This window comes from Parasteatoda tepidariorum, chromosome 8, assembly GCF_982258835.1.
Source record: "Parasteatoda tepidariorum strain Cologne lab strain chromosome 8, Ptep-v5.0, whole genome shotgun sequence".
In the NCBI taxonomy this organism is placed as follows: domain Eukaryota; kingdom Metazoa; phylum Arthropoda; class Arachnida; order Araneae; family Theridiidae; genus Parasteatoda; species Parasteatoda tepidariorum.
This window is the reverse complement of record NC_141762.1, coordinates 95,368,051-95,387,919: the sequence shown is the minus strand read 5'-3', so window position 1 is coordinate 95,387,919 and position 19,869 is coordinate 95,368,051. Positions and strand designations below refer to the sequence as shown.

The 19,869-nt window shown below is 30.8% G+C and overlaps 2 protein-coding genes across 2 annotated transcripts in view; one reads left to right on the top strand and one right to left on the bottom strand.

Moving 5' to 3' along the window:
* Nucleotides 1–19,869, bottom strand: part of Rab3GAP1 (RAB3 GTPase activating protein subunit 1) — a 207,546-nt gene that overhangs the window by 54,657 nt on the left and 133,020 nt on the right. The window lies entirely within an intron of this gene.
* Nucleotides 1–19,869, top strand: part of LOC107451099 (uncharacterized) — a 49,543-nt gene that overhangs the window by 27,069 nt on the left and 2,605 nt on the right. The window contains exons 2-4 of the mRNA XM_016067090.3: nt 9,641–9,775; nt 11,532–12,102; nt 17,233–17,517. Coding sequence (XP_015922576.1) covers nt 11,541–12,102; nt 17,233–17,517 — 847 coding nt within the window. The 5' untranslated portion in view covers nt 9,641–9,775; nt 11,532–11,540. The remainder of the gene's footprint in view (nt 1–9,640; nt 9,776–11,531; nt 12,103–17,232; nt 17,518–19,869) is intronic.

Here is a 19,869-nt window from a genome sequence, read left to right as displayed (position 1 = left end):
GAACTTAAATGAAATTTAATTGTTTAAAGATAGTTTAAAAGTAGTCAAACTTAAATATTATAAAGTTTAAGAAAAGTAAAATTTAAATAATTTAAAGTTAAGTTTCAGAGTTGTCAAATTCAAATAAATTAAAGTTATTCTTCAAAGATTTTAAAATTTTTTTAATCTAATTTGATCATAAATTAATGTCTTCTATTTTAAATGAAAAAAAAATTGTGTTTATATTCCCCCCCCCTCCTAAACCGAAATTTGGACTTTTGATTAAAAAATATAGCAATAAAATTGATGTTTATTGTTATTCTTTGTATTTATATAGTATGATCGTACGGATCCTTGAACTACGGATCCTTGATCATACGGACCCTTGATACTGATCCTTGATCATATAAACTAATATTTATATAGCTGCCAACAGGGAAAGGAAAAAATCCATTAAATTTTACAGAATAATATAAATTTCATGATAATTGTCGCAAAATGTGCTTAAATATTTACACATAGGGAATTTTAGGGATTTTTATGGTCATCAAAATAAAAAAAAACAGCAATATTTTCCAGCTATGATTAACATTAAATGAACTTGAAAGATTATGTATTATGCTAACTCGTAATTTTGCATAGTAATAGGCATAAATTCATTAATTCATTAATTTAAAAAGCTCTGAATTTAAAAAAAAAAGAACTTAACATTTTAGAACAAAAGAAGTTTTAGACTGATTTTTATAAATGAGGCTTGCTTTATTATGTAAACCAGGGCTAAAGAGAATAGAAGGGCTGATTCACTCCTTTGTAGAAACACTCGCCGCTCCAATCTTCCGATTTTCTCTGGTGACGTCACTTTGGTGCAAAGTTCGCAATTTTACTTCAAGAACGGAGCGTTTCGCCTTAATAGCTCTAACTAATATTGAAGCATTTCTCTTTATGACATATTCTAAGACATTTGTTTTTTTTCTTTCTATAATGACTTTCCTCAGTTTTTGCAGTGAATTTACAAACATTTAAAACTATTATCGAAATGCCAGTTTGCGCGATTGAAACTTGCAAAATTTCTGATAGAAATTCAAAAGGAAAAAATATAATTTTCCGCGTGTTCCCTAAAGTAAATGAACAACTATGTAAAGAATGGATTCCGAAATGACACAGTTAATATAAAACAGCAATACGTTTATTCTATCGTTTAGAATTTTTATAAAAATTCATTATCTAAATAGAAACCGCCTCGTTACTTCAAAAAGAAAGGTAGGTGAAAAAAATTAAAAAATGGATAAAGTCAAAGAAAATTAAAATGTAAATAAAAAGTATAAATAAAATATATAGTATATAGTTGAAATTCTCCTAATTTCATAACATATTTTTAATGTAGTTATTCTAAATATTTATGATTTTTTTTAAAATTATATTCTCTTAAATTTAAATATCTATAAATTATATTATTGTAAATTTAAATATCTATAAGCAATTGTAAAATTTCTAATGTTATTATGAGCCTAAATTATTATTTTGTTTCAGTAATTAGCGTTTAAGGTTGATGTTTCCTAATGATTAAGTATGAACAAATTGCTATTAAGGACATATTTTAAAATCAGAGATTCTAAATTTAACTCAACATATTGTTATAAAAGAATATGTAGATAAAAAAGGTGTCGATATATGCTTTCATTTTTCTTAATAATTAAAGTTAAAACTAAACTTTTTAAAATAAAGTATTTGTAGTGTCATTTTCGCCAACTAGTAAAATATTTTTATAAGTTTAAAATGGTATTTTTTTTAATATAATGGCCAAGAAGGTTTTTTTGAACTATATTTATGAACGGAAATAATGTGCTAATTGAAAACTAATAACCAGAAAAAGTCTAAACTTATTTTTACAAAGAGAAAGATGCAAAGTTATCATAATATCTTTGCTTGCGATCTCCGAGATCTGTGGACACAGTGACGTCATGAGGAGGGAAATCGTAGCTTCAGCTCTAAGAGCGGAGTGAACTAGCCCTTCTATTCTCTTTAGCCCTGATTAGTAACACTTATTAAAATATCCAAGCAAGCAATAATCTGAGCAAAAATATTACTTCAATAAGGATTTTTTAAGCAGACTTACTCAATTTTAGGAAAGTTTCTAAAATTTACAAAAACCAAGATAGTTTTTTTCAAGCCAGTGGACCAGGAGAAACTGGCAATTAAAACTTTAGCATTTGTCTTAAGTATCACTGATTGAGTAGCATTTGTCTTGCTGTTATTAGCGACCAAAAAAAAAAAAACAGTAGGAATTCTTTTTAAAAAAGTTAGGCTTAAAAATTGTTTCCCTACATGTAATAGTCATAAAACTATTAAACATTAAAAATTGTGTTTACATTTTTCTCCCCTTCTAAATCAAAATTTGGATTTCTGATTAAAAAATATATTAATAAAATTTATATTTATTGTTATTCTTTGTTTTTGTAAAATATGATCACACAGATTCTTATTTTACCGAGACCATTTAAAAAAAAAGAAATTGTTCAAATAAACCAATATTTATAATACTGTTTAGGACTAAACACTTGCTACCTTAGTAGAGCTAAGTACAGCATTGGTTAGGCAGTACCTTAGTACAGCATTGGTTAGGTAGCATTTGTTTCGCTGTTATAAACAGGGGGGGAATTAAATAAAATTATAAACAGCAGGAATTTTTAACAAAAAAGTTATACTTAAAAATTGTTTTTATCTATTATTTTTTATGTTTAACGTCATAAAACTATTACATTAAACCATAAAAATCAATAGTACCAACAGCAAACAAACGCATTATCATCTAAACTATTATGAGAATGCAGAATTTGCATTTGAAGATAGAGCTACTGCGAAATTTATTTTAAAATCTACTCACGGGTAAGGAGTTGAAGGCTATTGAAACTGGTATTTTAATCTTTCATTTTAAATCGTAATACAGCTTGAAACGAGTGGACAATCAACTAAACGTCAGTTTTTATTATTCAATCACTATTACCTAATAAGCCAGTTATCTTCGAATATAAAGTTAAGATTTTATTGTCACTCTACAGTTTATGGTGATCAAAACCAGGATTCAGCTTTTCACAGCCTCTCATATATCTGTAAAAAAAAAGCAAATTTTCTTCTCTAGATTGAAATGTGCTTAATTTTTCATAATTTGTGAAATGTTTAATGTATTATTAGAAAGAACAACTGGCAACATATGAATTTTCTTTTGCTTTGCAATATTTTAAATTTTTTCTTAATTTGATTTTTTAATCAAGCGTACATAGTAGCACTATTTACAGGGTGCTTAGCCAGATTTTTAGCAAAAAATAAGCACCTTTTAAGTACTTTTCAAGCACTCAAAAATGTTTTTAATCCCTTTCCAAAAAAAAAATCATAATTAGGATCTGGGCAGTAATAAATATAATTTTTTTCTATCGTTTAAAGTTCTTAATTTATGAACATAAAATCAATAAAATTCAAAAACATTTTCACAAACTTCACAAAATCGCGATAAAATGACTAGTTTCTGATAAATATTGCGGAGAAAATTTTGAAAATCACGCATTTTTTGTAATTTAGAAAGACAACCGACGCGGCAAGAAAAAGAAATCTCTTTTTAAAAGATAGGAAATTAAGCACTTTTTACAAACCCCGAATAAAGAAAGCACCTTCAAGGGATTTAAAAAAATGTTAATCACAAATAAGCACCCTTAAGCACTTTTTAAAAACGCTTCGCATCCTGATTTAGTTTCATTACCTTGAGTATATTATATCATAACGCTTTTTTATCTTAACTTTGCGCTAAATAACCGCGTCTATCTCTTGTATTACTGAACTCACAAAAAACATGCTTTGAAAATAACAACAACAAAGAATTTTTTTTAGATTTTGTTCAAATATTTCTCGATTTTTCGAGATGAACGTGCAACCAAATGAAAAAGTTCTTATTTTATTTATTTATTTATTTATTTTTTGTTGAAAATATTTCTATGGTTGCATGCAAGAACAAATAATAGAATGTTTTTTAAAAATTAGTGCAATAAGTAGATTTAGTTCAGTTTGATTCTTAACATCGCACTAGAGATACTTTAATGGGCTATTGACCACTGATAGCGATTTATTTTTAATGATAATCCAAAGACAATCGATTTTTAATGATATTATAAAGACAATCTATTTTTCTTTAAAGTCCCTTTCTTGATCAAAAAATACCCAAATTCAATCTATGGAAATAAACAGAAAAGTGGTAAATCCTATTCACATATAACCAACTTCAAATTATAAATACTTAAAATTATTTTTCATAACCTAAACTAAATTTAAAAAAATAAATAAAGTAAAAAAATCAGAATGTTTTCTATCTACTTTAATGGGCTATTGACCACAGATAGGGATTCATTTTTAATGATAATCCGAAGACAATCGATTTTATTATTTTTTTTAAAAAAAAGTCCTAAGTTTCTTGATAAAAAAAGACCCAAATTATATCTATGTAAATAAACAGAAAAGTTGCAAATCATATTCACATAACCAATGTTATATAATAAATACATAAAATTATTTTTCTTAACCTAAATTAAATAAAGTAAAAAATTCACAATATTTTCAAATACTAACTTTGTTTTCGTATTAAGCTAAAGATTCAAGAATAATAACAGAGTAATTTAAGATGATAAATAATCTCACTAGGTAAAGTAAAATTAAAATACTAGGGTACAACATCTTTTAATAATTTATGTTTTTTAAACTTTTTTAACGCTTTTATTATTAAATGATTAAAACATTATTGCATTCACAATTAATAATGATTCATTTTTCATAGTCACTTCATTCATATTAATTGATCATTTTCATGTCAAATTTACATTTTACACTTAAGACAATTATGCTATTATCAAATAGAATAAAAGAAAGAACCGTGAGAAAAATATTGTGCAATTTTTTGAAATAATAAATTTAAAAAAATAATAAGGTACCTAGATTAATTTTACCTAAAACGATTCCCATCCAAAAGTAGCAAATCGAATGTCTTATAATAATCATGAGAAAATTTCGAAAAGTTTAAAAGTTTATAAAATGTATTATATAGAAATGAACTTCTCATTATACGAAGAAAGATTGAGCAGAAATATACACAAAAAAAAAACATAACCTACTTATCAGTGATATATGAATAATTACACACTATTTCCTTTTTTGAAAAATAATTTATGTATACAAATGTATTACATTGTTCATAAATTATTCAATTTTAGACAATAGAACGTTTGCAAAAAATATAAAAATGAATAGTTTGTTACCAAAGTCCATTACAGAAACTAAGAATCCATTCATTTAAATAATCACTTTTACATCCAACAATGCATCTTTTATAGTTAAACAATCTAATATACGTTGAACCTTAAACAGCAAATTATAACCTAAAAACATATTCATAACCTAGAAGAAATAACTCATTTAATGATAAACCGGAGTATTTAACGCTTTTATTTTAATTAAAATGGTTTTAAACCGCGTTCCGAATGTTAAATATAACAAATGGATAACAATGTATTGCGTTTGTGTCGAAATTTGCATATCTTAACAAAATAGTCTGCCTACTAAACATCGTTTAACAAATGAATTCTAACGAAATTAGAAAAAATATTACAATTATATTAACACAAAAAACTAATGTAGGGAGCATTAAGGGTTTGGCAGTTAATTTATTCACCGTTTCGGGTCAAGCTTTAGTTTCTCTGAAGCTTATATTTTTGAATTATTATTTCTCTGAAGCTTATATTTTTGAGTTATGATTATTTCTTTAGTTATAAAAATTAAAAAAAGTTCTAATAATGAATCGTGATTTTACGAACATGTCTTTTTATTTTGCAAATGTGATTGTTTCAGAGCCTCTAAAGCCTTTTATTAATATATGTAATTTAAAAAATGGACAAGCGGTGCACATTTTATGAAATAACTATTTAATATTACAAAAATCAGTGTTTCAAAACCTGGTGGTCATGACCCTCAGGTGGAGGGGGTTACGGAGACAAATCAGGCGGATCGCGAACTTAGTAGCATACATTTTTTCTGTACTCGTTCAGTAATTATATTATTTAACTAATTTTAGAAGCTAACGGAACATGCATTTAGCCACGCTCTATTATATTTTAAACATTTTTAAAGTCATCATGACTTAAACATAAATTTATTTAATATTGCTACATAGCTGCCAAGCTTTTAGTTATTTTTTTGTTTAAGATTTTTCACATTGGTACAAAATAATATAAATTTCGTGATAATTGTTGCATAATGTACTAAATATTCTACACTTAGGGAATTTTAAAGATTTTTATAGTCATCAAAATAGAAAAATTGCAATATTTTCCAGTTGTGATTAGCATTAAACACACTTGAAAAGTTATGTATGATTTAAATTCATAATTTCGAATATTAAAAGGCATTTAATTCATTAAAGATAGTTAAAATATTTTTTTAATTAATTTAAAATGGGAGTTCTGAATAACAATAAACTGAATCTCTTATAACAAAAAAACGTTTTGAACTGGTTTCTATAAATGAAGCTCGCTTCAATATGTATTAGTAATACTTATTTAAATATATTCTAGCAAACAAGCAATAATCTGTACAAAAATTCTATTTCAAATAGGGATTTTTTTAGGAAACTTACACATTTTAGAGAATTTTCTAAAATGTACCAAAACCAGAAGAATTTTAATTAAACCAGGAGAATTTGGAAAAATCCAGTAGAGTTGGCAGCTATGCACCCATTGGTAGTTAAAAGCATAATTTTCACAGTTCTTAAAGAGATAGTTCTTATTGGAATTACAGTAGAGTTCCGATTATCCGAGCCCCGGTTATCCGAGTTTCTGCTTTAACCGAGCTATCAAATATTTCAAAGATTTTTTTTGTTCTAGTTTATTTTTAAAAAAACCGCTGAAAAATAAATCTGAATTTTATCTTCCAAACACTCAGAAAAACAAAATCCAACAAGATGGTCTGGTGAAATTATCGTTAATATCGTCAATAATGATACTGAATCTAGCGAAGATGATGAAGACAGTGATTATTAAAATCAACATATAAAAATCTCTCATACAGATGGACTAAAAGCTATCGAATGTACTATGATATATGTAGAACCACAAAAAGAGGCGACAACAGCCTTCCTGTTATCCCTAAAAAAGGCGAAACATTACTACAGAAAAGCGCCTAAGTTACGTAGAACGAAAAACGATTAAGGACTTTTTTTAAGTAAAAACTATTTAATTCTCGTAAAGTATGCTTTTTAAATGTTTTTAAGTAAGCTTTTTAATTATAATATGAATTGTATGTGGTATACTCGTATACATTTTGTATTTCTTAAATATATTATACTTTCTTATACATTTATATTTCTTATACATTTATATTTAAATATATTATACTTCCTTATACATAAATACTTTGTCTTTTTCCTTCCGTTCTTATACTCTTCGCTTTAACCGAGTTTTTCAGCTATCCGAGTTTGTTGCGGTCCCCATTAACTCGAATAATCGGGACTCTACTGTATTTTAGCTTTAATAATTGTGCAGGCCTTCGTGCATGATATTTTAGCAATGTTCAGTACTGTTTTGGTGATTATTTTCTTGCTTTTTGTCACCACATATGAAGAACAGGTATTCAGTTAGTTTACAAAATAAGAGCAATTAATTATTTTTTTAATTATATATAATGTTTATAAATTTACAATACATTTTGACTGTTTAAAATCGCATGAGGAGTGAATTTATATTTAACGACATTTCCCTCCATACAACGAACTTTGGGGATTTAGCGATTTCGTTAAATGGAGGTCCGACTGTAGTAGTTAGCAGTACTTAAACAAGAAGAAGATATTCCAACGTCTGTGTTTTAATTTGGCCTCATTGAAATCTTCATTGAAGCGAGTGAAGATGAACATGAGAATTAGTCACGCGATTACCGAGTGTGAAAAGATTTCAATCTTGAAAAACAAATCAACGTGTGAAACTTGAATCGAATTATAGGGATATTTATATTGTGCCGAATCATTGGAACGAAAAGATAAAAAAGGATTTGTATATATAGTTCATTGACTTAAAAATTTCATTTTCAAACATTAAGAAAATTGTTCAGTCAAAATTTAAAGAAAATAGTGTATGATTGTATTTTTATTCATAAACTGAAGTATTTAAATTTTTTTTTTTTAGTAATTGGTGTGCTTGTAACTGGATACCAATTGATTAAAACTTTTTCAATGCTATATCTGCTTAGGATATATATGCACCCAAAAAAAAAGTTTGTTTTCGCGTTCCAATGAGGTGGACCGGGTTCGAATCCCAGCGATGGCTGGTCGATATGGGTTCCGCATCCGGCTTGCACCGACTACAGTACTAACGTGAAATATCCTCTTTGGTAGAAGGATCATGGGTTATTTGGGGAAATTTTTACTGACTTGGGTACTGTACTTGGAAAACAATTTACTGGCAAATATTTAAATAAAAAATAGAAAGGAAAAAACATTTCTTTTGACTGAATCTCGAAAAAACATGGTTCGAGTCCTTAACACATTTTTTCTCAAACCTTAAATAAATAGAATTTAGAAAATGGGGGAGAGAGATAAGTCTGTCGGAAAACTTGAACAGAGCCTCCCCTAAAAAAAATCTGGATATTTGTGACTTTTGGCAAAATGGATGTTATTAAATATTTTTTTCTTTTATAAAAGCTCCAACAATGATACCTTTAGTAGCACCATAAATGGGTGCATGCCTGTGCTTTCCCTTGCAGCATGCTCAAAGCACCGTGGTGGCTCTGCCGGTAAAGACTTGTCTCATTCTACTGGTGGACAGCCAGAGGTCGTGAGTTCGATCCTGGAAGCCGACTATAGAACCGACGTGTATGTAAACTCTGTCGTGACTGAATGGCCTCTTGTTAGAGCGGGGGTTTTTAGAGAGGGGTACCAATTGAGGCGGTGTCCTCGTCGCCTGACTAAGATCAAAATAACATGACGTGTCTATCATAACTACTAAACGATAGAGCGCTGAAAAACGGAACTAAGTGTTTGGGCATGGTTGGGTGAAGTACTGCTAGTTCTAAAAATTTTATTTGTATTTATCATATTTTATAATTTTTGTATTTTATAACCGTCGTTGAACAGTCGACCCAAATCTGGGTTTACTAACTAACCGCAACTAACGACTACGTTAGTTGTCGTTAGTTACGGTTAGTAGATAGGTGGCAGTCGTAACTAACGTTAGTTACGACTGCCAACCTTCAACTCCGTATCCTTGTAATTTTGATCCCAATTCAGAAGACATGAGAGCTCCTGGATCAGTACTCCCAGAGGTATTGATTTGTTATGGGAACGTGGAGGACTTTGTGACCAGACAGATTTAACGTGCATCAGTCACCATTTACTACACGGAGAGTCTTCAGTCGACGAGGATCGAAACCACGACATGGGCTCATTGCCCTACCAACCAGGCTATTCCGGCTTTTTGTATTTATCATAACAAAAAGTTCCTCTTTATTCAGTATGATTACACTAGAATGTATGAAATACTTATTTATTTCTTGGTTAATAAATTGTCTATATTGCATAAAATAATGAAAAATAATTCAACCGATAAACGATACCCATAACATTTCTTTTCTATTGCAGATTTAACATGAGGATGCTTCTTACGGATATTGAAATTGGGATTCTCTACCATGATAGAAAAAATAATGTGAAAAGAACAGGCGTCGCCAAAAGAACAGGCTGTTTAAACATCACATGAGGCATTACTCCTGAAATGTAAGTAGGAAACATACAGTGAGGGGAAAAAAACTTTAATTATGTAATGATCGGATTTTTACATTCTAGGATTCAATCTTAATGGTTAGTTCGATGGGGAGACATAAAATGTGATAATTGGTTAGTGCAAGTCGTGGTGGCTCAGGGGATAGAGCGTTCACTTCCAATGAGGTGAACCGGGCTCGAATCCCAGAAATGGCTGGTCGATTCAAAGCCCGATATCAAATTGCACCGACCATAGTACTGGCGTAAAAATATACTTAATGGTAGACGGATCATGGGTTAGAACCCACTTGCCGTCAGGCTAGCCGTGGGAAGTTTTCGTGGTTTTCCTCTCCATGTAACACAAATGCGGTTCAGTTTCATCGAAAAGTATCCTCCTAATACTTTATCCAGGAGTTCCCTTGTCTTCTGGATTGGGGTAAGAATTACAAGGCTACGGAGGTGAACATTGGTAAACGTAAACCGAAAATTGGGTCGGCTGTTATAATTATTAAGGTCAGATGATATTTTAAATTACGAAATCAGACACAAAAACGTATTTTCTCTGCATAAACATTACTTTCTTTCGACGGATCAGGATGCCTTAAAATATGGTGGATAACCGTAATCTGGGAAATGTGATCTCAATAGTTTAATCAGGGAGATCGGTCTAAACTTTGGACCCCTTAATGTTAGTTTTACTTTTCACGTATTTAGTTCCACGCAAAAAATTTGTTTTCATCTTAATTTTATTTAATAATAGACGGAAAATTTTTTTTCATTAGAAGGTGTAAAAAGTTTTACATTATTTAAAGAATTCAATTTTATAAGGGAATACAAAAATACAAAATATTATCTATACAAAATTTTATGAAATTGGGAGAACAGTCCCCCCCCCCCTCATAATTATCGACGACAAGAGTATGAATGCTAACTGTAGAACAGGGTTTTCACAGATAATAGAAAAAATAAGGCGTAGTAACAAAAATAAAACAAACCTCGATAATTTAATGCATTTGTAATCATCACTATATTTTATTCTTATATAATTTAATTTTATAACAGTCGCTGAACAGACTACCCAATTTTTTTGGGTTTACGACTACCAATGTCCAAACTTTTGAAACCAATTCAGAAGACAAGGGAACTCCTGGATTAAGTATAGGGAGAAATTTGCCTTCGAGGAGGACTTTTTGACGGAACTAACATGCATTTGCGTTACATGGAGAGGAAGACCACGAGAACCTCCTACGGTTAGCAAGGGGACACTAACCCATGATCCGTCTACCACTGAGGATATTTCACGTCAGCACTGTGGTCGGTGCAAGCAGGATCCGTATTACGTATCGACTAGCCATCACCGGGATTCGAACCCGGTTGACCTCATTGGAAGACGAGCGCTCTATCCCCTGAGCCATCGCGGCTCAATCATTACTATATGTTGATTTCGAAGGGGAAAAAATGAAGTATTTAAATTTGTACGAAAGCTCAGGCCAAACAGAGCTAGAAACATTAAAATGGCAGCCTTGAAAAAATTAAAAAAAAATCCTATTAGAAATATTATAATTTTTAAATTTTTTAAAACCCGAAGCAGTTTAATAAAAATTCATATAAAAGAATTTTTAAAAAAAATATAGTATGCTTTAATTATTGCTTTGGTTACTCAACTCATTATTATATAACTAGGTTATTGCATTACTAGGTTAAATTATTTTAGGTTGCTCATAAAATATGATTCAAAACACAACTAATATATTCATTATATGTATTTTAGAATACTATCATGAGGACACCATGCATCCTACTACATTCGGCCATATGCATATGCCTGATATCAGTGTGCACAGCTGGGTGTCTTTTCCTCAGAGATGACCACAGCATCCGCTGTCAGAATACCAGCTTGTTGGACATAGCCGAATCACTCCACATTCTGACAGCTGTTGTCCTCAACAGGCCGCACACCATCGAAGTAGAAGACTGCAAAGGCAGCGATCGCTTGCCAACCATATTCGAAAGCATCGCGCAAAATTCCGGTGTCCAGACGGTCCGGATCAGGAGATCAGATCTCAGGTCCCTGCAGGATCAAGTTTTTATACCGATAGCCAATGATCTGAAAGATCTGGATCTTTCCCACAACCAACTGACCAGTCTCCCGAAAGCGATGGTGGTGTTGAAAGTTCTGGAGCACCTCAATTTGCAGCATAATATGATCGTGTTTCTGAAACCGGACGGTGTGTTGGACAGTTTACCAATGCTTAAGGAGTTGAATTTAGCCCACAATTACATTGGTCTAGCGGAAGAGTTGGAGGAGAATAACAATGAACAACACGGATACAGATTGAAAGGTAAGAGAGTGTGTATACAATTAATCTTTTTTGCGGCCGTATTAACTACATACATGGCTGTCATAATGGACGGAATTAATTGAAGCAGGGGAGTCATCCCCTCTGCTGAGGATCAAAATTGCAATGGCCTGGTCTTCGGATCATCCTCAGGGATGTTTGCCAGATCGTCAAAAGGGTGATTGTAAGCTCAATTCAAAAATCCCGAAAATATCTAGAGTAAAATCATTAATGATAATGATACGTTTCAAAAAATTAATGTCTTCATAAATTTAAATCATTGATATTTTCACAACATGAAATTCTAAATAAATTATACCCAGCACAATTTAAGTTAAAAATTTTGTCAATCATAAATTCTAGTTCTAATATTTTTAAATAAAATAAACAAGAATTTTGACACCTAAATATGATCGATGGTTTCTTAAAACTTCTGGACCTTGAATTTCCGGATCGTGGTTAGCGAAAAGTGCAGAAATCCGGATTTTTTCTAGAGCACAATCATCGTTGCTGTCAGCAATAACCCATTGTGCAGCTGTAGAGCGATGTAAAAGAAATACCGATGTAAAGCGATGTAGAGCGATGTAAAAAAATAGTACCTAAGAACCGGTTGTTGGACAATGCAGAAAAAATTAGAAAGAAAAAAACGTGATTTGTAAAATATTATTTTGTATTTCATGTATTTCCAAAGCCTACCCCAATACTGTAATACAGTAAGATCAGAATGGTCCTTTGCTGTGATTGGCTGAGTGCAGACATACAACTGGAACGGGCGGGAAAAAAAGCTTAGGTGGCCAAACATTAACCTATGATCACAAAGGGTTAAGATATTAGATATCTTTTACTATCTTTGAAGCTGAATAATTTATTAATACAATGACCCTTAATTGCCCAACGTCCTCTTTTAGGGTCAATTCTAATAACAATTCTAATAAATACATACAGGATTTATTCGCATAATTTGAAGACAACGTTTAAAAACAAATGCCATTCGGTATTTTCCCATACAATAAAATTTTTTAAATGTATTTAATATTAAATCATATAGTAAATTTTTTCCCCGCATTTGATTCATTATTAACTTTAACAGGATATTTTTTAAGAGATATACACATTTTATTTTAATATCATACTGCTATAAGTTTTCGTGACTATTCGACCAAATTTTTTTTTTTAAAAAAATAACGAGTGAATAAAGGTGGTACAGAACGAAGGAAGATGCAATCCGAATCATTGAAGTAATGAATAGGAGAATTGCTGTGCAGTGGACGAACTAGTCAAGTAAAAAATTATTATTAGATTAGTTAATTATTTGAATAGTTAGGTCATATAATTAAGTGTCACCCTTAAAGTTATTAAGTATTTAATTTACTTTCAATAAATATTTAAATAAATAGAACTGTAAGAATATTTCTGTTTCAAAAAATCTCAAACAATTTTATATTTCAAAAAATTTTAGGATTTTGCATTGCGTTTATAATTTTTAACTGTTTTTTAATTTGAAAAAGGGAAAGAAAAGTTTAAAGGCAGGTGTTTTTAGAGATTTTCTAGTTTATTTAACAATATTAAATATAAATATCATTGAAAAATTGCCACTAGAGCATTAATGTTAAACAATTTTCAAAGAATAGATGAAAATCTTAATCAAAAAAATATTAAATTACTTCTGATGAAAGTAAATATAGTTTAGGTTGCGTTATTATACCGATGCTTAAAATCATATATATCGATAAATTAATCAATCATTCAACACCAAACAATTTGCCCGAAAATATAATTAAATAAAATATTGTTACAGTGCGATGTTTAATATTAGTCACACAGATGAGCATAACAACGGAAAACTAATGTTAAATTAACATCTAAAAGAAACAAAATGAAATCTAGTAACTTTAATACTTAAAATCACATTATTGATAAATTAAACAATTATTTAACTCCAAAATCTTTGCCCAAAATTCAATTTAAAAAAATATGGTAATAGAGTGACGTTTAATGTTAGTCACACAGATCAGTATAAAAATAGAAAACTAACGTTAACATCTAAAAAAAGAAACAATATCTTAAACTTTAATACTGTAAAACTTATAAATAACAATTTCCTCAATAGTAACAGTGAAAGATATTAATTACACAATCCAGACTTAAAGAAAATATATATACTTTTTCTTTTTAATTCAGTTGCCCCACACACAATAAAATAAATTTCCAAACCCATTTATTTCACATGAAAAACAACAAACATTTAGAGCTATTGAAGTTAATACTTTTCAAACACAATGTATTTTCTAAGCTTTAAGAATTTATTTAATCGCTTTAATGCGCTCAAAACTAAGAATTACATACGGAGAAATTATTTTAAATGTTTCCTTAAAACAAAACCAAGCATTAAATCTCCTTCAGGTTAAGACACATACCTTAACACAGGATCTCTTAAATGTCTCAATTACCTGCATTGGAAAAGAAAAGGATTTACAGAACATTAATTTCTTGGCGGGAGAACTTCTGGGTCAAAGTGCGAGAGCTATATTTGGCTTCCCAAAAGAATCGCCAACGGGCATCTTTTTCTTCCTCTCAAAAATGCCATAGAAGAGATTAAAAATATTCGAAAGAAAGATAAAAGAAAAAGTAATTTAGGAAAAGGGTGTAAGAGGCTTATAAAAGAATAAAAATGGGAACTTCGGAATGAAAAAAAAAGCAACAGAGCGTCCCCAATCCGTGGCAATTTTGCTGCTTCCATTGAATCGCGCAATTAATGAGAATGGCCGATTAAAAATTTTCTGATAAAGAAAGGGTCAGGGCATTGCAACATATCTTACCATGCTTTTCATACCAAGCATGGCGATCATTAATCATCGTTTCTTTTTTCTCCCTTTTTTTAATACCAAACTAATCTGCTTGATCAACGATTATATTAAATTGCAATTATTTCACGGCATTTTTTTTTTTTTTTAATTTGGAAGTTACGTTTCAATAAATGTTATGTACTTTACAAAAGGTCAGTCTAAAATATATGGTTTAAATAAATATACCTACAGTCCTTAGCCAAATTATTAGGATACTATACAGGTTTATTGATTTTACGTGACTGAAATTGGTTTGCATTTGTTTACGCTTGTGTATCAATTGGTTAAATTAGACGATATAAAATATACTAGTGGGCTGCGCCCCCTGCTCGCTAACGGTCGCCAACCCCCGAAAATTGCTTCGCAACCATATCACGAAATAAATAGATAAATAAATAATTCGCTTCGCTCGCTACTAACTTAGATTCATTGCAAATGCACAAAATTCTAAGAATTCAAAACAATCATTCAAATCCATATAACAACTTTCTTTTTTAAAAAAAAAAAATTACACATTTTTAGTAAATACTAAGTAATTAAAATAAATTTGAATTCAAATAAATGACATGTAATTCGTTAAACCTATTAGAAATGTGCTATAGTATAAAGTCTTAAAACGTAACAGCACGACTGAGACTCATTTTTCAATGAATAACTAATAACAATAATAAAACAAAAAAATTCGTGATATAAATCAAAAATCGTCAAATAAATTCGTAATATATAAATTCGTGAAAAAAAGCGCTTTCAACAAAATACTAAATTAGAGATCTATCGACAAAGACTACTCACTTCTGCCTAGCTTAATAGTATGAGATTGCCGCAGCTATGGGGTGAATTTCGGAAGAGATCACATTTGGTAAGAATGCTCTCTCTGGTTATTTCAGTTTCCGTTTTTAAAAGCGCTATACCTTGAGCCACCTTAGATTTGGCAAGTGACATTTTTAGCGGCAATCATGGGTCGATTTGCGTTGCCATTCGGGGAGTTGTAATGAGGCTTTTTTTGTCGCCGTGTAAGAGAAATATATATATAGATATTTGACGATAGGATAAATTAGACGAAATATTATATAAATAGAGAATATTTATTATATAAGATTTTATATTAGTATATTATAATAATTAGGCCAAATTATTAGACGCACTGTCATTTTTTTAATGGTCACTTGTTTGGCACGATTTTGTATGCAATACTTTTACATTTAAACATACATGTAGTGTGTTTTTATTCGGGAGAGTTTTTATATGCGTCCTATTTGTATTTATTTTTAACGTATTGCATTACAATGTTAACCCATTGATACACGAACATAAACAAGTGCAAACCGGTTTCAGTCGGGTAAAAACAATAAAGCTGCATAGAGTATCACCTGATAATTAAGATTTTACATCGAATCTTATAGTACGTTCCCACTGGGAGCTTGTCATCCATTTGGCGTGCACTTAGATGCAAACAGGCTCTCTCCATAGGGGATAATGGTTTTTTCTTAACTTGCAACTGTGTACAGTTATAATAAATATAGTTATAATCTAATATATATAATTCTCCTACGTGGCTCTCAAATCTTGGCTGCATTTCTTTTCGCCGGTGGCAACGTTTGCTTTGTTTTGTTTACGTTACTATTTCTCTTACACGGCGAATCGACCACTGATTGCCGCTAAAAATGTCACATGCCAAATCTAGCTGAGGTGGCTCAACATATAGCGCTTTTAAATACGGAAACTGAAATAACCAGAGAGCATCAGCTGCGGAAATCTCATACTATCAAGCTAGGCAGAAGTGAGTAGTCTTTGTCGATAGATCTCTATTTTAGTATTTTGTCGAAAGCGCTTTTTTTTCACAAATTTATATATTACGAATTTATTTGACGATTTTTGATTTATATCACGAATTATACTATAGCACATTTCTAATAGGTTTAACGAATTACATGTCATTTATTTGAATTCAAACTTATTTTAATGACTTAGTATTTACTAAAAAGATGTAATTTTTTTTTTAAAAAAAAATTTTTACATGGATTTGAATGATTGTTTTGAATTCTTAGAATTTTGTGCATTTGCAATGTAAGCTACGTTAGTAGTGAGCGAAGCGAGCTTGGTTTGCGAAGCAAACCATATAAGATTGCGTAGCAATTTTCAGGGGTTGGCGAGCGTTAGCGAGCAGGGGGCGCAGCCCACTAGTAACATAAATTTGTTATAAATATTTAAAATGAGATTGACATAAAATATGTGTAATTTCCATATATTCTTGTAAAAGTCTGTGACATTTCTCTCAATTTTTCAGGAACATTGCAGTTACAAGATTTTAGTTTGGGAAGAGCATCGCGCAGTCTGGAGTCTGTGAGTCTCAGAGGGAACAGAATGGCCACCATACCAACCCAGATATCTGGCCATGGTTTGCCAGAGCTACGACATCTGGATTTGAGTGAAAATGTGATTGGTGGTCGTATCAACGAGTTTTCATCGAGTCTCTTGCCGAAGTTGGAATATCTTCACCTCCAATACAATAGAATTCAAAGTCTACAGTTCTATTCGATGCCTTCGACTCTAAAATACCTGGACCTTACAGGTAAATTGTACTACATACAGGGTATCTGCTACATTTTAGATTTTCCAATTCATGACTTTCCATGACTAATCCCAAGAACTTTTCATGACTTAACAAAGTTACTATATTTTCTTCGACAAAAACAGAATAATAAATTTAAAAAAAGCATTATAATAACAATAATTGAAATGATAGGTATAACCAAAACTGTTATAATCTGCATCTTCATATTTACAGATTTTAAATTTAAAAAACAGAGTAAAGAAAGAGTTGAAGCTATAAAATAGCTGAAAAAAATACAAAAGCAAAAAAAAAAAATTTCTTTCTTTCTGCAGAATTAATTATACTTTAAAGATACTTTTCTTGCTCAGCGGAAAGAAAAGAAATACTCCTGATCTTCTGTTCTCATTTCGGAATTAAAAAAATTCGCCAATGACTGGCTTGCTTCAGTTAGAATTTTAAATTGAAAGAATTTAAAAAAAAAAAATAGCAAAAATTCTGAAATCACGAAAGTTTAAAAGATAATCCGCTCTAGAAATGATGTTTTTTATTTTATTTTTCGAAAGTGCACTATAATTTTTAAAGAACATAATAAAAACATTACTTATTTTAATAAAATATGACTGTGAGTGGGGATTTTATTACAAATTCAGGTATTCGAAACGCCATGAAATTGAGGGGGGGGGAGGATGAATTCCATTTTAAAAACTAGATTTTTCAGCGACCTAAAGCCATGACTTTCCATGATTTTTTTAAAAATAATAATTAAAATCCAGACATTTCATGACAATCTTTGTTCAGTACCGAAATTCACGACTTTCCATGATTTGACTTTCCAGGTGGGCAAATAACCTGCACATAATTTGACCAGAAAAAAAATAAGCAAATTCCATTAAAACTACACAAAATCTTGGTTTCAGGTCAGGTAATTGAGCAGTTAATGTCACTTAACCTTTATCGATTTAGCATATGGATGGTTGACTAAATGTAAACAATAACAAGCTTCCGGGAGAAATTTTGAAAACTTCCGGTGTATCCCTCCGCTTATGTTACCCGAGGCGATGTGTAAACAGGCTTGGTATTCCAGGAAGCTTAATTAGTGTGTTTCGTGTTTAAATTTACGTGCAATTTTACCATTCATTAGAGTTTACAGTAATTTATGAATTGTAACGGGTCATGAGCCTGACACAAATTTAAGAAAATTAATCTCACAGCATAAATAAAGTGTAAGGTTAGTCATGTTTTTAGCGTTATCTTTATTTGGCTATTCCACTGAGGTGACCAGGGTTCGAAACCCAGCGATGGCTGGTCGATACGAATTCCGCATCCGGCTCGCACCAACCACTGTGCTGACGTTAAATATTCTCAGTGGTAGAAGGATCATGGGTTAGAGTCCCCTTGCCTCACTGTCTCCTGGCATAGTCGTCAACCTAGCCCAACAAATTTAGAAATTTGGCAGAAAACTTTTATTACAAACAATACTTTAAACAAAAGATTAATAACAGTAATGAACTTCTTAGCGGATAATGACTATCTATTAAAATTTTAATATCTTCCCATTTCACATGTATAATATTTTTTTTTGTCTTATTTCTTCTTAAATTCCACACTTTCTGTAAAATCTGTTCTTTTTTTTTTTTTTAAATTTTTTTAAAATATTATGTTATTTAGGCTGGAGCGGAGCTGGACCAGCGGCCAAGTCCTGGGCTATATGGTTAAGGGTTTTCATAACCTAGGTACATGCTCAGGGCTTGGAGGGAAAAAAAATAAAAAAAAGGCCCCTTGCCTTCAGGCGAACCGTGGGAAGTTCTCGTGGTCCTCCTCTCCATGTAACGCAAATGCGGGCTAGTTCCATCAAAAAGTTCTCCACAAAGGGAAATTTCTCCCACTACTTGATCCAGGAGTTCCCTTGTCTTCTAGATAGGGTTCAAAATGACAAGGCTACGGAGTTGAACATTAGTAGTCGTAAACTCGGAAATTGGGTCGGCTGTTCAACGACGGTTATAAAATAAAAAAATAAAATACAATTGTGTAAAATAGCACCGTTTGTTATTTTTTGGGTAGCATCATAGCAAGCTTGCGCAATTTTCAGAATTCATTTGTTATTTGTTTCGTTGAAATTTAAACGTAAAAGAGGCGTTATATTGTAAATACTAAGAGTATAATAATATTGGATGTTGCGCGTTTTCAAGCTTGGGCGTAAAAATCAATCGAAAGTAGTAACCCGGAATTGTTTTAATCCCTAGCGCCACCTGTGCTTAGCTTTACATGATCCATATGTATTAATAAGAGGTGAACCATATGTATTAATAAGAGATCAGATGTATTAATAAGAGACAACCATCCATATGTATTAAAAGATACCTAAACGGT